At 42.9% G+C, this 21,153-nt stretch overlaps 1 protein-coding gene across 1 annotated transcript; it reads right to left on the bottom strand.

Annotated features, from left to right (window-relative positions):
* Positions 1–1,226: 1,226 nt before the first annotated feature.
* gda (guanine deaminase) lies at positions 1,227–19,259 on the bottom strand. The gene is made up of 14 exons (XM_018760116.2): positions 19,074–19,259; positions 16,419–16,507; positions 16,085–16,256; positions 14,099–14,186; positions 11,862–11,967; positions 9,967–9,994; positions 8,755–8,862; positions 7,416–7,523; positions 5,020–5,117; positions 4,409–4,476; positions 3,562–3,708; positions 2,970–3,088; positions 2,117–2,144; positions 1,227–1,554 (listed from the first exon to the last, which is right to left on the bottom strand). Exons 1-14 carry the CDS (start codon positions 19,200–19,202, stop codon positions 1,484–1,486), a joined length of 1,359 nt encoding a protein of 452 aa, XP_018615632.2. The 5' UTR covers positions 19,203–19,259; the 3' UTR covers positions 1,227–1,483.
* Positions 19,260–21,153: the final 1,894 nt, after the last annotated feature.

Here is a 21,153-nt window from a genome sequence, read left to right as displayed (position 1 = left end):
CTCATATGTTACGCAATACAACCATCCCTGTGCTGCGCGCATTACATTCTGTCCCTGTGGGCCCTGCATAAAACTTGGTCAGAACCTGACTCATTATGCAAGGGCATTAAGTTAGTCAGTAAAAGCCGGGCAACCCTGAACATGTCTGCTCCGGTTCAGAGCAGCCGATAACCACCTCGATCACGGAGCTGGGACAGAGTTCTGCAAGCTACACATGTACACGAACCTCTATGCCAGTTTTTAGTGTGCTGTTCAGAAATGCTTAGGAATGCTGTGCAAACCACTGGACGTACAATTAATGGAGATTCAAAGAGACCCGATTCCTTCACAGCAAAAAATAAGCAGAAGACAAATACACACACACACACACACATTTTCAGAACCGCTTGTCCCATACGGGGTCACGGGGAACCGGAGCCAACCCGGTAACACAGGGCGTAAGGCCGGAGGGGGAGGGGACACACCCAGGACGGGACGCCAGTCCGTCGCAAGGCACCCCAAGCAGGACTCGAACCCCAGACCCACCGGAGAGCAGGACTGTGGTCCAGAAGACAAATAAATGAAGCTCAATAAAATGTTCCAGGTAATACAGATATTTTATTAAACCATGTACATATTCCCTTTTAAATCCCTTGATAAAGTACATTTAAGAAATTACATTTGTATTGTGTAATAATATCTAAATAAGAATAAACATAATTACATTAGTAACAATGTTTAGAAAATGTTTCACTATGCAATAAGTAATATTTCACCCACCGATACTCTCCGGAATATTTTATAAACTTAAAGGTGCTCATATTGACGTAAATAATGTGATAACCTGAGCATAGCCCTACGTGTTCTGTGTCTGCTTAGCTAAACATCCCTATTTGAATTGAATTTGAGAAGGCTCCCGAGCATTAGTTAGGCCAAGCAGCTCATCAATGCTCCAGACCTCAATCCCTTTTACACCAGTGGTTACTCCACAAACATTTAAGTGCTTTTAAAAAGTGCATTTCAAAAAATAACAAGGAAAGAACCCATAATTTCTGCAAGAAATACCTCCACCTTATGTCCTCCTGGGAATTTGGTTTGTTTGTTGCTATATTTACATTTATTTATTTAGCTGATGCGTTTCTTCAAAGCAACTTATATGTTAAGGTTACAATTATTTATCCATTTATATGGCAATTTTACTAGAGCAATTTAGGGTAAGTACCTTGCTCAAGGATACTACAGCCAGAGGTGGGGATTGAATCTGCCACCTTTAGAGCCAAAGGCACTAACCTCTACGCTACCGGCTGTCCCAGCTAGTTGACTAGATACTGAGAGCCTCTGCTGTTACCCGTTTTATGCACTCTCTGCATTTGCACGCGAGTGACAAGCAACTCCCTTTGAATGTTTAATAACCGTTTCATACATTAGACATTTGAAAATAGAAGTAAATGCAAGAAATGTGCAAGGAGAATAATTAAAGAGTTGACTTTTGAGCACGTTGATGCTAGAGAGACTTCTGAAATGGAACCACCCTTTTGCCTGAGATGTAGACCTCCCTGATATTCCGGTCATCTCCTGCAGAGTCAAAGGGATGAAGTGCATGTTCAGCTTTAATACTGTTTAGAACACTACGGACAAAAGATTACTCAGTTTTACCGTCTTGCTTCTGGGGAACTAAATGGACAGCACTGATTTTCTGAGAATTCCACTTTGTGGCCAGATACGATTGTATGGAAGCTCTGTTCTGACTTTGGTCCTATGATGAGCTCAAGGCAGAAAAGGGATTTTACTGCAAACATACACAATAAACACAACAAGCTGAAGAGCTCTTCAGTGAACTCTCACATTAGGTAAGGACCACATGTCCAGATCGGGTTTCGTCTTCTTTGGGGGAAGCCATGCAAGTGGATCACACTGCTGTCCCCAGAGACCCCCCCTCAATGTGCCACAAAACACAGGTTTCTGGAACTCTACTCCATCAACAGGCCCTCAAAAACACAGTGCCAACAACTCCAAGCAAGCTATGGTCCATCGGCACATCAAGTAATTTTTCCATTAATTTATAATGAGCTGAGGCCAACCGAAATCCTTCAGTCAAAGTTGTACACCTGTAAACTTCCTGCAGTAAATTACTCACCCAAGTTCAAGAACTTCTCTAGGATCATCTGGAACAGGAAATTGCAGATGGATTAGAACAACATTCCAGTTCCTACACAGAAATATTTTGTCATCACTTCATAAAGCTTGCCTCCAAAAAAAACCTGCTCCAGCTGATAGACGAGTAACTCAGATACCAATACTTACTGTACGCTAAGTTATCTCTAAGCAGTACCTCACACACGCACGCGCGTGCACACACACTTACACTTGCTGAAGCCGCTTGTCCCAAGCGGGGTTGCGGCGAGCCGAAACCTAGGACTCAAGGCTGTAGGGGGAGGGGACGCACCCAAGATGGGACCGCCAGTCCGTCACGAGGCACCCCAAGCGCGACTCAAACCCCAGACTCACCAGAGAGCAGGACCCGGCCAAGCCCGCTATAGTGTTCATTATAATGAACACTATAATGAATTATAAAGTATTCTGTTCATTATATAATGTATAAAGTATAATGGTAAGGGAAAAATATGCTTGATAAATGAAGGAATGCAGATTTTTTCAGTTTTTAATCAAATTATTAATTTAATCAATCAAGCAATTGATTGATCAATTAATTAACTAACTAAAATTGTTTTCATGTATAGTATCAAGGGGGGCGTGGGAACGCAGTGGCGCAGCAGGATTGACCGGGTCCTGCTCTCTGGCAGGTCTGGGGTTCAAGTCCTGCTTGGGGTGCCTCGTGATGGACTGGCATCCTGTCCTGGGTGTGTCCCCCTCCCCCTCCAGCCTTACGCCCTGTGTTGCTGGGTTTGGTTTTGGCTCGCCGCGACCCTGCTTGGGACAAGCAGTTTCAGACAATGTCTTTGTATGTGTGTAAAACAGTAAAGACACACCTTCATGCTGTCATCAGGGAACACATCAAATGGTCCATCTTGAACCAAAGGGTTGATCAGCAGTGCATCAAAATCCTTCCCAACCTCAAAACTCCCAGTTTTCTTTTCTAGGCAGAGGGCTGGACAAGATTGAAAAGACAATCAATGAATAAGATCATTTCAATGGATTCTACACAACATGTAATTTTCTTTAACTAGTAATGATCAATGAGCTATGATTGGAACAGCAGATAAATGTTCACATGGTCAAAATAAACATGAATCTGAGATATGGCTCAGTTATTCACAATCCCTTTAATCCCTCAATCCCACCCAAACTGAAAACACCATGCCCTCAAGATTGTTATTATTATTATTATTATTATTATTATTATTATTATTATTATTATTCCATCACTTGCTTAACAGCACTTTTTATACAAAAGTAACATTGATAGCTCTGATCTCTTCAAATGTATAGTGGGACGACTCAGAGAACTTTACCCTGTTCAGAGCCATAATTACTGTGTAGCTTTCTACATGCTGCCAATTCATTCAGAGAAGGCCATGTCTTTGCTCCGTATAAGCTTGTTGGCTAGAAGATGCCCCCCACCTTGACTTCCCCCCAGTGTGGCCAGCCTGAAGACCTCCTCAAAGCTGAGTGTCTCATGCTGAGGGTCCTTGATTTTCAGAGCTTTCGAGGTGTCAAGGGCTCTCCTGATGGCATCGAGCATGGAGGGCGAATACCCTCCAGCGACATCTGTGAGAATGGAGAAACAGCGGAGGAATAAATATTGAGACCACAATGACAATTAGAATATAGAAAGGTAAAATACAGAGAGCAAAATTACATGTTCAGCAAAGTCTAAATGAAACCCTCCCGTTTAGTTACCCACCCGTCAGCTGTGCTTAAAGAGATCAGTTCATCTATTCATTTCACAGGCACTCTTCTCCAAAATGACATGCAATGATTATTAACTAGTATTTTAGCTGACATCTCTGGCCCTCTTTGATACAGGACACTAACGTCCCTACAATCATCTAGCTATTTATACACCAGAACAATGTAAAATACACCGGCATTCATACCATGTTGAATTTAGAGACACCATTTCACCTGAAACACACACCTTTGGATCAAACTCACGTGTCATAAGGGTCTAAATCCTTAATCATTGCACTACTGATTTATTTTATTCCTACACACTTGCAATATCTCTATACTCTTAAATTATAAGTCATTTTGGAGTAAAGTGCCTGCTAAATGAATACAGTATTTTTACTGAACCTTAGAGCACTTGTTACGTTTTACTCCTATTGACATTGCAGATGATGGGGCGTAAAGCAGAACAATAACATTTCGTGGTAAAGGAACACAAAATGTGAGCACACTGCCAACAACTCATCTAGGGCTCTAACTACAATGTTGGTTTCAGTGTGTGGTTACATTCAGAGCACACCTGTTCCCAGGCCCAGCTTCACTTTGCTCTTCAGGACCCTACGGACATCCAGCATTCCACTGCACAGCCTTTGGGGAACACACACATGTCCTTCAGGTCACATGTCACTCGCAAAGAGACTCCCTCCTAAATTGCTCTGTGTGCCCATGTGATTTCCAACTAGAGGTATCTCAGGGGGGTTACAACCCGCAGTTTTCGGGTTCCGAGTCTAAAACCTGCCGAGCTGCTTCAGCATCCACCATAAACTGTAGATCGCGTTCCTCAGTGCACATTACGCTCGCTCTCATGATCATGCAGAGCTACACACTGCTATTCTGCGATTTACATGGTGCTTCATATAACACCAAACTGTCACCATTGCAGAAATGCCAATTGTGCACTGTCTCTGAAGTGCTTTCACATGAGTCCATGATCAAAGGGTCCAATCTGCTAGATCCAGCTCAGACAAAACACTAGACACTACCAGGTAACACTAAATTAGAGTGCTGCTCACTGCTGCACTCGGCCCTTGCTCTGCTACACAACACCAAAGTGTCCACAAAGGCCTCGCTGTGCAGATCTGAATGGGCTTCACACAAGGGCATGGCTGTGTACGAACACCGGACACTTACGAGATGTTGGAGTTGGGACAGTGCGAGATGGCAGCTCCCGCATCTCTGAAAAGCTTCAGCTCTGAATCCGTGAGGTGACAACCATGGGCCATCACTGTCTGTAAATCAGCATCATTATCATCATCTTGACCATCAGAGCAGTTGACAAAACTCACCTGCGTTTCAACAATCAGCAGTCGTTACTTTGGTAATGTTTTTTTTGCCAACACACTTATGTAGGCAATTGACAATTAAATCCTAGTTATATTTTTTATGGAACAACTTAGGAACTGTGGTCTTATTCAAGGGTACAAGAGCAGTGGTATCAATAGGCCTTGAACTGACAAGCTGGAGGATACAAGTCCATGTCATACAGAGCTGCTTGAAAGTACATTCTACTTGCATAAATTCGATTTACGTGAATCCGGATTTATGTAAAAATTCCCAGCACAGACACAATGTGTGCAACCGCTTGGCCTGAGCAGGGTCATGGCAAACTGGAGCCTAACCCAGCAACACGGGGCACACGGCTGGAGGGGACACACCCAGGACGGGGCGCCAGTCTGTCACAAGGCACCCCAAGCAGGACTCGAACCCCAGACCCCCAGAGAGCGGAACCCGGCCCAGCCGACTGCACCACCTCTCCCAGTATACACATGATTTATTATTTTTATTTTACGGAAAATATCTGAAATACGTTGAGCGCAAGTCGGCGTAGCCAGACAAGGCAGGAAGCTGCATCTTCCCAGTTCTCGCATGTTTTGAGCTACAATATGAACACATCTCCTCTCATTAGTGTAGTGCTTTTTTCCCACATTTTTTACCCATTTCATTATTCACAATGCCTGGTGGTAAACGTGCGCTTGAAGGAAAACGAGAACAGTCTCACAAGCGTACAGCAATTGATTTAGAGATTAAATAATAAGGAGGTATGGAGGGAGACAAAGATTATCGTCTATAGCAAGGGAACCAGGTTTAGCTGTATCAGCTGTGAATATGATGGTGAAGGACGCTGCACATATAAAAGTAGCACGTGAAAGGAACAGCTAGCATGAAAACTACAATAATAAAGAAGAAACACCAAGGTGCAATAACTGAGATGGAAAAATGATAAATTATAGCACCCTCTTGTGTGCCAGCATACTACTAGATATAAGGTAAAAACACAGTACAATACCGTACGTGTACCATATGCAGTAGTCCTTTTTTTATGTTAAATGTATGCTTTATAGAAATGTAAAAATTTATTTCATTTACTATGCCTCTGTCTTATTACAGTATTTAATATGTCTGACATTTACTAGAGAATTATATTGTGTCATTTTTTTTATACCCGTGTTTGCAACACATGAGAAGGAAATGAGAAGGCTTGGCTCTGTCACGGAGGGGGAGGGGGAATCCGACATGCGAACATTTCCAATTACGTAAGGGGTTGAAGAATGGTCTACTTGTGCAAGTCGAGGGGTGTCCGAATGTGGACCCCTTGTGTTCCTTAGTTTTTACCACAAAATGTTTTTTTTTAATGAGAAGCAGTCCTTCTCATGCCACATAACAGGTGTGTAATGACCAATTCCATATGTTGCTTTAGAGGAAATCGTGTGTGGAGTAGAGAAAAGGAAGTAGTGCAGCTGGAAAAATAAGTAAAGCCCAAGTTGCACTGATTAAACCAAGTAGGTAAGTAGAGTCAGGTGTGTAAATCACCACCATTTATTCATTGTGTAAGTTTATTTTAAGATTTGACATTCAGATTTGATAAGTTTATGTTTATATTTTATATAAGAATAATGACCATCCCTTAAGAGTTCACACACTTTCAAGCAGAGCTGTATATAAGACATCACTATTTTTCAGCCATGTAATTTCAGCCTGTGCTGTACACTGCCTCTCTCCCCTTGATACCGTGAGCTGTTTTGAAAATTAAATTGTTGGTTATGGATCAGAGTCCCACTCTGATGAACTTTGAGCTGCAGCCTCAGTTTCTGCTGTGATAAGAGTGCACACTGCTATGTGATCACCGTTATCATGTCTGCGACTGCACACTTCGCAAGATGAGATCACAAACTTAACAGAAGGGGGATTATATTGGTGGCATGAAAGTATTTTAAAAAGCCTTATATTTAAGACTTGCGATTTTACCACAGTTGTTTCTTTTTAATGCGGTTGATGTGAAACATACCAGAGAGATTATAACACAACGTATAATTATTACCAATGTATAATTATATTTTTATAATTATGTAATAAAAAGCAATAACTTATCTGCCACAACAACATCAGCTACACATTAACTTTGAAATCAACATGTAATGACTTCAGCAATGGCAGTACTTCAGTTGAGGGTCACAGAGCTCAAATCAGAGAACAAGTTACAAACAAAGGCAAGTGACAGTGACACCTGCACATCACCACAGACAAACCTTGTCAGTGAGGAGATTATGCTTCCGGTACACCTCTGTGTATGACTGGCAGCTGGGGAACAGCTCCTTCACCAGATTCACTTCTTCCTTGTTCTCACTTATGTGACTCTGAAGGTGGTAAAGGGAACCACATTTGGACAATTTACTACATGATGCTAACTTGCAAGCATCTAGTTTTCCATTACTTCATTTAGCCAACACTTTTCTCCAAAGTGACTTACAGTGTTAAGCTACTTACCCATTTATACAGCTGGGTCATTTAGAGTAAGTACCTTTCCAAAGGTATTAAAGCTAGAGGTGAGACTCAAACCTGCAACCTCTTGGGTCTAAAGGCAGCAGCTCTAACCACTACACTACCAGCTAATGCAGGCAGTCTGTTTGTCCACTTAGGGTTAGGGTTCGACACCACCTGGGTCGGACCTCCGTATTGGTCGGCACATCACCAAGCAGTCATCCCAAGGGCAACCAAGGTCATACAGCCAATCCAGACCCTTCCTTCACTATGGTGCACACTGACATAGTGTACATATGTCCCCCTGATGTTTGCCAAATAAAAGTTTAGCTTTGCAAATGAGCTGGGAGCACTTGGAACAGCCCTTATGTAAATAAAAAAAGGCAGTGTGTTATATAAAGCCTTACTGGAATGGACAAGTACTGGTACACAGCCTGCTTTCAGCTAGGCTTATTTGTTTCTTTACAAAAGCCTCAATGTCAGCACAGCTGTGTCATAGTATGAACATCTTGGAAACTGCAATCTATTAGTAATTAACAGGAAAAAAAGTCTTCTTATCATTAAGTGAAAAAAGTCCCACAGAGTTAATTTCAGATTTTAAGATGCAGCGTGGATGAAGAAACCTCAGAATTAGAGCTATGATAAAACTTCTTTATACACAAGCAATATGTATATATTTTAGTAATACTTAATAATCCCACATTAAGGTCATTCAGCAATTTAAAGACTTGCTTCACTAACAGCGAGAGGTAAAAGGGTCAGATATTAATGTCTATATTAGAATATGCAGATGACTGAAAAAAACAGTGAGCAAAACTAGGTATTAATCCCATTTTACTATTTATTAATCTTCCTTAATTCAGTAAAGATGAGCATGTTACTAAAGAAAATGATCATATAATAATGAAAAAAAATTGTCATTAAGTTTATGGTCTTTTTTCAAATTCCAAAAAGGTTTGCTGTCTGTTTGTGATGGTAAATGACCAGGTTCATTATTGGTACAGCAAACTGGGACAGCAGCTGTTGGAGCTCTAACAGGACTCATCCACACCTGGGTCCGTAGAGCCCTTGTGTGTTGTGAGGAGACGACCGACTGGGTTCACTAACCTGGATATGCAGGTTGTTGTTCTTGGCGATATCTCCCAGGTGGCTGAGCAGTTGCGGGGAGCATGAGACGGCAAAGCGTGGAGTCACAATGGGCATCACCAACGGATACTGGAGAGCCACACAAGACAACACTGAGCAAACACAACCTATTTCACATTCGGGACATGATTAAGTGTATGAACTTTCTTAAAATGTATATTACAATTAAATATTTTTCTAATTTTAAATACAGAATCATTGGATATGTTATTTACAATGCATTATATAAATGACATTTCAATGTCACATGACTACACCTGCTCCCCTTATTAACCTGATTCTTCCAATGTAAAATTGATGAGAATTTCTTTAAAAAAATCATTTTGACGTGATAGTCATCTTGTAAAATGTAAAAAGATTTTGATAAAATATTTGTGTTGTGAAGTTGGCAGTTTATTATTAACTAACAAGTCGTGCTCTTGCAAAAACACTTGATATATTGAAATCATGTTTTTTTTTTTCTGTTTCTACTTGCCTTGTATCCTAACACTAGGGAGAAGAAGTAGCAATGATTGTAATGAGAGGCAGGAAGGTGGTGCAAAGAATAGAATGATTCATTCCAATTCTGCATTTCTAAAAAAACATATTTTGGTGTTATGTACTGAGTTGTTCACTGGGAAATCACTTTTCTATTTTCTGAAACTTTAGAATGTATAATAAAAAAAAATAATATTGTTATGTGTTGGTTCATTCATTCCAGTGATCTCATCACCAAAGGCATTCCCTGATGAATTTCACATATACAGGTGGTCCCCAATGTACAATGGTTCGACTTATGATTTTTCGACTTTATGATGGTGAGCTGGCAATAGACATTCAGTAGAAACCGTACTTCGAATTTTGATTTTTTTCGCCAGGCAAGCAGTACGCGGTGCGATAGTCTCTTGCGATGCTGGGCAGCAGCAACGATCCGCATCTTCCACGTGTGTATTAGGTGTATTAAATGAATTTTCAACTTAGGATGAGTTTCGCAGAATGTAACCCAATTGTAAATCGGGGACCACCTGTAATCTACTATATATGGTTCTAATATTATACTACACTGTACTTTTTCATAAATCATGTAAATGATACAAACGGGGCACGTAAGAATGCCATTGTCATATTTTACTGGGGGTTATTACCATCTATAACTGTTGGCTACACTTGTTTCGATTCGTGAAAAGTACTTACGTTTCTTCTCAGCAATTCATGAACGAACCTGCAAGCCACAAAAAACATCACTGTATAACATGAAAATGCTGCGGCTCATCTAGTGTGTCTATCCCTAACTGCTCCGGTCTCTCCACTGTCTCCCCAGTAGAGCCGTGATCCAGACCCTCATCCTAAGGTCTCCACATGGCTTGGATCCTCAGCACGTCCAGTCTGTCACCTGTCCCTGCTATCCTCAGCGAAAACTCCACTCCTGCTCTACCTGGACCTCCTGTCCCCAAGTGCTCACAAGCTGTGGAAGGAGCTTCCGTCATGGGTGCTCCCGGTCTCTTGACTTTCCACCACCTTTTCACAGCCCATCTCTTCACCTGTCCTCTTGGAGCTCTCTACACATCTTTGTAACTGAACATCTTCCCTATAGTATCTCACTGTGTTCTTAACCCTTGCTTCTCCATAATAACTTCACTTCACATTGTTTTTGCCCTGTTCAGAGTTCTTTTGGTAAATGATTGTAAGTACTTTTGCTTTGTATAAACGCAATGATGTAAGCTGCCTTGCACAAAGGCATCAGCAGAACAAATTAATAATATTAGTGATAATACAGTATATGCTTCATCATTTCATTCTATTAAGGGTAGAAAAGGAGACTTTTAGAGTTTTAATAAAAACAGACAAAACTTTTTAATCAACAGATTAAAAAACAATTTTAATCAACACATTGAGCTGGTAGTGTAAAGCAGGGGTCCCCAACCCCCGGGCTGCGGACCGATAACGGTCCGTGGCCTGTTAGAAACTGGGCCGCACTGCAGGAGGTGAGTGGTGGGCGAGCGAGCGAAGCTTCATCTGTATTTACAGCCGCTCCCCATCGCTCGCATTACCGCCTGAGCTCCGCCTCCTGTCAGATCATCGGTTGCATTAGATTCTCATAGGAGCGCAAACCTTACTGTGAACTGCGCATGCGAGGGATCTAGGTTGCGCGCTCCTTATGAGAATCTGATGCCGCCGCTGATCTGAGGTGGCGCTGAAGCGGTGATGCTAGCGCTGGGGAGCGGCTGCAAATACAGATTAACATTAGCAGAGAGGTTTGACTGCACAGAGACCACAATAAATCAATTGTTTGCAGACTAAACCCTATCACTGAGTGGCAAGTGATAATTAAGCTGCATCTGGTGGCAGGCTTTAAATCAGAATCCAAGTTGTATAATTATTTCATTATATATTACACACACACATTTTCAGAACTACTTGTCCCATACGGGGAACCAGAGCCTACCCGGTAACACAGGGCATAAGGCCGGAGGGGGAGAGGACACACCCAGGACAGGACGCCAGTCCATCACAAGGCACCCCAAGCAGGACTCGAACCCCAGACCCACCGGAAAGCAGGACCGTGGTCTAACCCACTGCGCCACCACACCCCTATAGATTACCATGTAATAATAATAGAAATAAAGTGTATAATAAATGTAATGTGCTTGAATCATCCTGAAACCATCCCCCCCTCGGTCCGTGGAAAAATTGTCTTCCACGAAACTGGTCCCTGGTGCCAAAAAGGTTGGGGACCGCTGGTGTAAAGCTTTGAAATTCTGCTGTCATATCTGAACATATTGTCTGAGGCCCTGTATCTTGTATTCCCAATAGAAGTAAAAAAAACACTAAGGTAAGCTACATAGCAGGTAGTATAGTGGTTACAGCTGCTACTTTCAGACTCAAAAGTTGCAGGTTCAAATCCCACCACTAGCTATAGTGCCCTTGAGCAAAATACTTATCCTGAATTGCTTATCTAAAGTTACCCAGCAATATAAATCACTGTAAGGAGCTTAACATCATTGTCACTTTGGAGAAAAGCATCAGCTAAATGAATAAATGCAGCAAGGCCAGATCCTTCAGGTAAGTGTACAAGCCACAGAACCCACCGATTTGTTTCTTTCTTGGACTGTTCTGGGGTCTCTTTGTAATGCTTCACAGCCTTGTTCACATCCATGCAGACTTTGCCCACCAGAGCCCGCTGACCAAACTTATCTGAGAAGAAAAAAAGTGAACAAAAATTATGTAATCGTGATGCTAGAAAGCAAACTCTCCCAATATACAGCAATTTGACATGGTACAGGACAAACACGGCAAGAACAAAATGAACTGAGTCTCTGGACCTTACCTAAAAATGCTCCATTATTGTAAATAGGACTGCATGATATTTGTAAAAATTATTGATGTTGCTATAAGCTGTGGCAGGTCCAAGCGATGACGTACAATCCATAGTTATGAACCAACCCCTGCAAAGCCTATCATATTAACAATTCAAATTACATGCAATGATTCATAATAAGGGGGGCGTGGTGGTGCAGTGGGTTGGACCAGGGTCCTGCTTTCCAATGGGTCTGGGGTTCGAGTCCCGCTTGGGGTGCCTTGCGACGGGCTGGCGTCCCGTCCTGGGTGTGTCCCCTCCCCCTCCGGCCTTACGCCCTGTGTTACCGGGTAGGCTCCGGTTCCCTGCGACCCCGTATGGGACAAGCGGTTCTGAAAATGTGTGTGTGTGTGTGTGTGTGTGTGTGTGTGTGTGTGTGTGTGTGTGTGTGATTCGTAATAACAAATGGGTGCTACTTTGTGATGCAGATCAGAACATTGCGCAACTACACCGGTTCGTCGACTCGTGAACCCGAGGTAGGACAAAGACTTCCTTCTTTTCAGTCGGACCACGTGACTGTTAACAGTGTCTCATGTGTTACTGTATTTGGCTTTCATTTTTTTTTTTTTTTGATTTTACCCTCGTAACCATGGCACCAAAGCGTAAATGTGATGCAAGTGATGGTGATGCATCAAAGAAAAGGAAAACGATCATGATTTAAATTAAAGTGGAAATAATACCGCGATCGGAAAAAGGTGAAACGCCAATGAACACTGGAAAAGCATTAGGCTACAGTCGATCAACGATCGGGACAATTTTAAAGGACAAAGCAAAAATAATGGAGCATGTGAAAGGCTCTGTCCTGACGTCTCTCTATTATAAATACTATAGTTAAATTTATTATTATCATTACTGTATTATTATATTATAGATGTTTTAGTGTATCCGGAAGTGTTTCTTTAATGTTTTTATGCAGAGAGGTACATTATACTAAGGAAAACATTTGACTAAGTGACATTAGACACAAACCGTACATAACTGTTCCGACTTATGTCAAAATCCAATTTAAAGACAGACTTAGGAATGGAAGTTGTTCGTAATCCAGGGACTGCCTGTATTAAAGTGAAATATACTACAATATACTACAATATTGCAGGACTTGAACCAGGAGCCTTCAGCCCCATTGGTGGAGCTGCGCAATTCAAATCATATCTATACTTCCATATATACATACATGAATTTTTCTTCCCATACATACAGTCACAGTCTGCACTTATTTTACCTTTTCAGTCATGATATTAGTGTTATTAGGAGTTCCTCTTACAACGTGCTCTTATTTCACACAATTTTACCCTTTTCAAAATCATGCCACCCTACTATAAATGATCAACAAAAAATTGGCTTTAACAAGACAGTTGCCTGAATAAATGCATCACTATAGACATTCAGCTCTAATACTCAGACTTTTTTGAAAGGCTAGAATGAGGAAAGGTCAGACTTGCTCCAGAAGATTGATAAAATCATTTCTGAGAAATTTTTCAATGTACGTGCACCGTTCCCTCAACGTTTCGGCACAGATTCCATAGTCCACAGTCATAAAACTCAGTATACAGCCCAGATTTAACTACAGTGTACACACACACACACACACACACACACGCACACACACACACACACACACACACACACACACACACACAATGTCTACAATCGCTTGTCCTTAGTGGGGTCGCAGCAAGCCAGAGCCTAACCTGGCAACATAGGGCACAAGACTAGAGGGGGAGGGGACACACCCCAGATGGGACGCCAGTCCACCGTAAGCAGGACTCGAGCCCCAGGCCCAACATAAAGCAGCCCCCAGCCAAACCCTCTGCGCCACCTCACCCCCCATGCTACAGTGTATATTTTAGCTAATAAAGTCAATGTTTTATCAAACATGGATTATTATAAAACATTCCTGTCCTGATTTGTTAAACTTCTCCCCCAAAATATGCACAATATGGCTTAGTGTGGGACTCAATCACTTACCAGCAATTTCGGCAAGAAGAAGACTGGAATCTGTATGTATTGTGGCAAAGTAGCACGCAGTAGTGGTGCCGTTTTTCAGAGTTCTTTTCTGAAAGAGACATTCTGAAAGTCCATTTTTTCAAGCCGTTTTCATCATTTTCTCCCAACTACCAAACCAAGGAGAGCAAAGGAATCGAAGAAACAAACTGCTGATCGGCAGCAACACGCAGATGTTGGAAAGAGTGCAGATTTGAACAATTTATCATTCCACAGAATAGCTTGTTCATCCAGCATCCAACAAAGCTGTCGTTTACTGATGGAGCAGAAATTCTCATCAGCATCTGAGCTCCAGCGCCTACACTGCACTTGGGAGGTGAGCTTTAACCTAGTGACCCCCCCCCCCCCAGAGATGGACCCTTACTTTTGTGAAAGAAAGGTTCAGGTTTTCAAAAAACACTGACAGGCCAAAGCCAAACATCTCACAGTAAAGGAGGAAAACATCCAAGAATATTAAAAGTAACTGTTCCACTTCAAAGATGAAAAACTCCTCTTACATTTAGCTGATACTTTTTTTTTAAAGCAGCTTACCAGTATTTACCCATTTATAGAGATGGGTAACTATCTTGCTTGACCTGAAACAGCAATTTTCGAATCTAAAAGCAGCATCTCTAACCATTAAGCTTCCAGGTATCCTATGTATGTACAATTTTTTTTTTTATCGTTACAACGACTTGTCCAGAGCAGGGCTGCAGGGAGCCAGAGTCTAACCCGGCAACACAGGGCGCAAGGCTGAGGGGGGAGGGGACACACCCTAGATGGGATGCCAGGGCACCCCGAGCCAGGCTCGAACGCCAGACCCGCTACACAGCGGGCACAGGCCAAATCTGCCACGTTGCCATGCCCCCACTGTATCTGTGTATATGTATTTGCATGTATAATATATGTATCAGAAATGGTAGAAAAGATTAATGGTGTTCACAGCTCAGGTTGTTGATCCATATGTTCACTGAGGTTTTCATTCAGCCTGCAAACCTTTCCTCACCAGTCAAGATGACATCATCAGTGCTCAATGGGTGTGATAAGGGTTTGAATGTCAGCCTTTGTATTGGGTCTGAAAGCTGGAAACTTCCTTTGCTTCGATTTGATTGGTTGTAATTTAAGATGACCTTGAGCGCTGGATCCCATTATAATTTCTGGTTGGCTGATCACTGCGGCTATAACCAGTTCTAAATCTTATTTATTAATTCACCTGATTAAACCCTACCAGTTTAGTTTTTGGTTTATGTTGGGTGGTCAACGCCTTGGGATCATAGATTTGGTCGAGATGGACACGCTTGTTTACTGACTTTGTTGAAGAGTACCAGGCTTCAGGACCCAGGCTGTTTCTGGGTTGTCCAGGTTAAAAGTACGGGGGGTCCCTGATTTACGATGGGGTTACATTCCACAAAACTCATTGTAAGGTGAAAATATCATAAGTCGAAAATGCATTTAATACACTCAACACCTCTGAGTGACAGAATGGGAAATGCGGATCGCTGCCACTGCCCAGCATCGCAAGCCTGGGTTAAAAAAAAAAAAAAATCTAAATTCAAAAGTCAAAATACAGCTTCTACTCAATGTCTATCACCAGCTCACCACTGTAAAGTCAAAAAATCTTAAGTCGAACCATCATAAGTCAAGGAGCATCTGTATGGTCCTGGTGCACAGGTATCAGGGACAATAGATATGTGCAAACCAAGGAAGTTCCAGCTTCCAGACCCAATATAAAGACTGACTTTCAAACCTGCATTACACACATTGAGCACTGATGATGTCACCTCGAGTGGTGATGAAGCGTTTGCAGGGTGAATGACAAGCTCGGCAAACATCTGGACATCTGAATATAAATGAATTTATTTTACTTTATTATATAGGAAGTCACTTTAGAGAAAAGCATCTGCTAAATGAATAAATGTAAATGTACATATTTAAGTTTAATTTTATCGTGCATTTTTCACACCAGCTCACCACAACTTTGGTGTAGACGTCCTTTGAGAAGTTCAGATCTTTGTAGTTTGCTTCCGTGGGGAAGGTGTAGGTGTTGAGCCACTGCAGCAGTGGCATGTCCAGCGCGGTGCCCGTGTAGCTGTACTGCGACGCATGGATGTGTGTGTCGATCAGGCCGGGCATGAAGAACTCCCTGCAAGGGTGAAAAGGAGCACCCTGAAACCCCGGAGATGTGCTGTATGAACACCCACAGGTGTCTGGAAAATGCACAGCAAAGGCTTATAAAAAAAAACCATCAAATGTATTTTGAAATATGTGAGACAGTGGTACTTATACATCAAGTTGCTGTACTTACTGTGGACCAAGTTCCTTTATTTGTGAGGAGCTGAAGCCCCATGTTTTGGACAAGCAATCCACTTCATGAGCAGCTCCAACAAACGAAATCTGGCAAAAGGCAAATTCCATAAAGACATTCATCAGGACAAAAATCCGGCAGACTTTGCAGAACTCTTTTTGTGCCAGTTCTTAAAATCAATTCTTAAAATAGCAAAAATGTTTCAAAGAAGATATTGTTGCACGGTCTACTATATCTAATGAGTCTTGTGGCGACATTAAAACATATTCCCAAAATAAATGCTTCCAAGAAAGATTCCTTAACACAGCACCAAAACTTCTGACACTGAGGGGTCAAAAATAGACATTAACACTGGTTATTCTTTATATTCACTTGAGTGTGGCAAATCCTGTCATTTAGGTACACTAAAATTAAGCTTATTACAATGCAAGGTATTTCTGATACTCCTAATACAAACAGCATATAGTCTAGAGTATATACAGTACACAGAGTACATATAGTTATACAGCATATAGTATCTATAGAGTATATGCAGTACATACAGTATATACAGTTAGACAGGATATAAAGTCTATGGAGTACATAAAATCAAATCAAATTCAAATTTTATTTGTCACATACACAACCATACACAGTACGACGTGCAGTGAAATGCTTTATACAGCTGTCCCGACATAAAAATCTAACAAGACAAATAACAGGTACACACACACACACACACACACATTTTCAGAACTGCTTGTCCCAGACGGGGTCACGGGGAACCGGAGCCTACCCGGCAACACAGGGCGTAAGGCCAGAGGGGGAGGGGACACACCCAGGACGGGACGCCAGTCCGTCGCAAGGCACCCCAAGCGGGACTTGAACCCCAGACCCACCGAAGAGCAGGACTGCGGTCCAACCCACTGCAATAACAGGTACTAAAACCTAAAAAAAAAAAATTAAAATACAATCTATTTATGCATATGTAAGAGCAAAATATATACATATATACATACACACACATTTTCAGAACTGCTTGTCCCATACGGGGTCACGGGGAACCGGAGCCTACCCGGCAACTCAGGGCGTAAGGCCGGAGGGGGGAGGGGACACACCCAGGACGGGACGCCAGTCCGTCGCAAGGCACCCCAAGCGGGACTCGAACCCCAGAACCACTAGAGAGCAGGACCGTGGTCCAACCCACTGCACTACCACACCCCCTACTCTATAAATACACACACACACACACATTTTCAGAACCGCTCATCCCATACGGGGTTGCGGGGAACCGGAGCCTACCCGGTAACACAGGGCGCAAGGCCGGAGGGAGAGGGGACACACCCAGGACGGGACGCCAGTCCGTCGCAAGGCACCCCAAGCGGGACTCGAACCCCAGAACCACTAGAGAGCAGGACCGTGGTCCAACCCACTGCACTACCACACCCCCTACTCTATAAATACATGTGCAATGAATTATATAAATTCGTGCAGCATAAGATGTAGTGCAATATGGTGTACAACAGTGCAATGTAATGTGCAAGATCGCGCAGGTAGTTCAGTTTGAGTTTGTATATGAAATGGAATAGCATAGGTGGAGTGGTTCCTGGAGGTGACTGGTATTTAGTCCTAGGTATTGTATTGGTTGAGGGCCCAAACAGCCTGAGGGGAGAAGCTCCTCTTCATCCTCTCTGTATTGGCCTTTAGGGAGTGGAAATGCTTCCTTGACTGTAACAGAGAAAAGAGTCCGTTGCTCAAATGGCTGAGGTCTTTCACTAGTTTCCTGACCTTGTTCCAGCATTGCTTGCTGTAGATAGACTGCAGGTCAGGGAGCTCCATTCGGATGGTACGTTCAGCTGAACGCACCACCCTCTGTAGAGCCCGTCTGTCCTGCTGGGTGCTGTTCCCAAAGCAGGCTGTGATGCTTCCTGTCAGGATGCTCTCAATGGTGCAGGTATAAAAGTTCCTTAGCACCTTAGAGGGCAGTCTGAAGTCTCTCAGGCGTCTATTAACCCCGCAGTCTATTAACTCAATAACCACAATAACTTGACCAATTATCAAACTTTTCACACATAGAGTGCTTCGCGCCACTTCGTCTTCCTCTCTCCGTCTCCAGCCTCTCCTTTTCTTTTTTTTTTTCTCCCCGGAACCCCTCCCCCGCCCCGGCCGGAAAATTCAGACCATTTCCCATATTTGTATTGATTTGCTCATTCTGAATTAACACTTAGCTTCTTTTCCTGTCATTTGGGCGCTAACAACACAACAGCTATTCACACAAATTAAAAAAAAAAACACATCAGTAGTTTACAAACCCATAACCCTATCAATACAAATATAATACAACAATTAACCCAACCACAGCACTACGGACACACAAGTACACTTTCGAGCCACCAGTTCTCCAAAACTACATCATGTCTTTGGACTGGAGGAAACCGGAGCAACCAGGAGGAGGAAACCCACACAGACAGAGATGATCATGCAAAACTCCACAGAAGCGATGGAACCCGAAGTTCCACTCCCTGCGCCACCGTTCCGACCCTATCATATTATTATTCCTAAGGATGTAAAATTTATTACAGTTAATTCATTTTAAATGCCTATATTTTATTTGTCACATGAAGAACCCTGAACTAGTCCGAAAGTCCAGCGCTCAGCGGCGTGCGGTACCGGTACCTTGCCCTGCTCGTTCACCCCCAAGAGCGCGTCCTCCAGGATGTGGAGCGGGGCGCTGCCGCTCGAGTGCATGAAGGTGCCTCTGAAGACCCGCGCGACCGGCGCGCTTCTCTCGGCGCAGCTCGTCATGCCGGCGCGCGATATCGCTCTTTATGCTACAGTATTAATTCGCAGATGCGCGAGCGCGCCTTTTATGGCGCAGCGGAGGGAGGCTCCACCTGTGCGCACGACCCGTTTGCCAATCATTCACACACACACACACAAAGTGTGACTCTGTGTGGAAAGGGGCCGTTATAAATTAAATGTCAAACTGAGAGAAATTATTATTATTATTATTATTATTAATTATTATTATTATTATTATTAATATTATTATTATTATTATTATGTCCTGGGTGTGTCCCCTCCCCCTCCGGCCTTACGCCCTGTGTTGCCGGGTAGGCTCCGGTTCCCCGCGACCCTGTATGGGACAAGCGGTTCTGAAAATGTGTGTGTGTGTGTGTGTGTGTATTATTATTATTACTAGCGAAAGGGGTGCGGTGGCGCAGTGGGTTAGACCAGGTCCTGCTCTTCTGTGGGTCTGGGGTTCGAGTCCCGCTTGGGGTGCCTTGCGGCAGACTGGCGTCCCGTCCTGGGTGTGTCCCCTCCCCTTCGGCCTTACGTCCTGTGTTGCCGGGTAGGCTCCGGGACCCTGTATGGGACGAGCGGTTCTGAAAGTGTGTGTATTAGTAGTAGTAGTATTCAGAAGGAAAAGAAGGAGCATTATTTCATCATATTGTTATCAGGAAAGTACATGTGATAATAATGTAACAATAAGAAGGAATAATGTAGACCTTAGTGCAAAATATATGTGAAAAACGCATGAAGAACTAAAAAAGGACTTTTAGGTTTTAAGTGACAACTCTGCATCACTGGGGGTGTAACAGCTGCTCAGGTGTTGGGGAACCGAAAACAGTTCTTGGAGGAGTTATGGGAACAAACGAGTCTTGACTGAACACTGGGGGACTCGTACCACCTTGTTACACCTCTGGTGCTCATGATGTGGAGATGATCGCTTTTCCACTGTCATTTTAGCCACAGGTTCAGAGGCCACAAGCAGAGGTAGGGTTTACAATGAAAGTTCTTGGTTTCGTGTTATGTTTAACAACACAGTACGCTTCTGGTTTTGAAAGAGCTGAAACCAAAGCCTTTGTCCCCTGGTTCAAGGACCTGGACAATGTTATGCACATGTGTTTATTCTGACCTTCAAGTGATCATCATGTTCTACTGAGGTCATTGGTCCATTGCTGTTGCCTTCAAACTACCTTTTCCAGCTACCATCAGAGTTCCATGAGTCAGGAGCAGGAGGCTGAACAGGCAGGGAAAAAGGGTGTGGTATTTTATTTAAGGGTTTATCTGAGGTCAGCTTACTAACCCTCCAGTGGTGTTATTACTTCTGGATCCATGAGATCAGCACCTTTAAAGATACTGTTGAGTAAAACATGCAAGGAGAATTTGCTGGCCAAAGCATCCTTCACAAAAGCTGGACGAAAGGATACAGATCATCACTGCGGACTAATTGATCATGGAGTCAAGTCCATGTATTGCTTCTAGTGTGAGAAGTGTCATTCACTGCACTGTAGGTCTACAGCAATGGCATACACTGTACAGTGAGGTAAAACAGTATAAAGTACAGTGGTTCCAGGAGGAAAATGTTCTGCTGCGTGATGTACCAGCTGAACACACCCAGGTATTTGAACAGTGACCCAATGCTTTTTTTGGGAATCAGTTTGCTGGTCATGACAGTGGCCTTTTTTCCAGTATTGCCAGTTTACCCTGATATTGCCAACTCATTCGTGGGCATATATTTCACCATTTCCGGACCTAAAGTCAAAGTGTCGGCGCATGACTTTAAACACTCATGAGCCTTTCACACAGTTTTAAGTAACAGCGTGACAGTCTATTTCAGATGAAATAACCAAATACTGTGATAAAGGAATAAATTCGTACTTCTGAATACACACACACATTTTCAGAACTGCTTGTCCTATACGGGGTTGCGGGGGACCGGAGCCTACCCGGCAACACAGGGCGTAAGGCC

Source organism: Scleropages formosus, chromosome 17 (genome assembly GCF_900964775.1).
Source record: "Scleropages formosus chromosome 17, fSclFor1.1, whole genome shotgun sequence".
NCBI classification, from domain to species: Eukaryota; Metazoa; Chordata; class Actinopteri; order Osteoglossiformes; family Osteoglossidae; genus Scleropages; species Scleropages formosus.
Note: the sequence above shows the minus strand (reverse complement) of the source record. Positions and strands in the feature narration are given on the sequence as shown.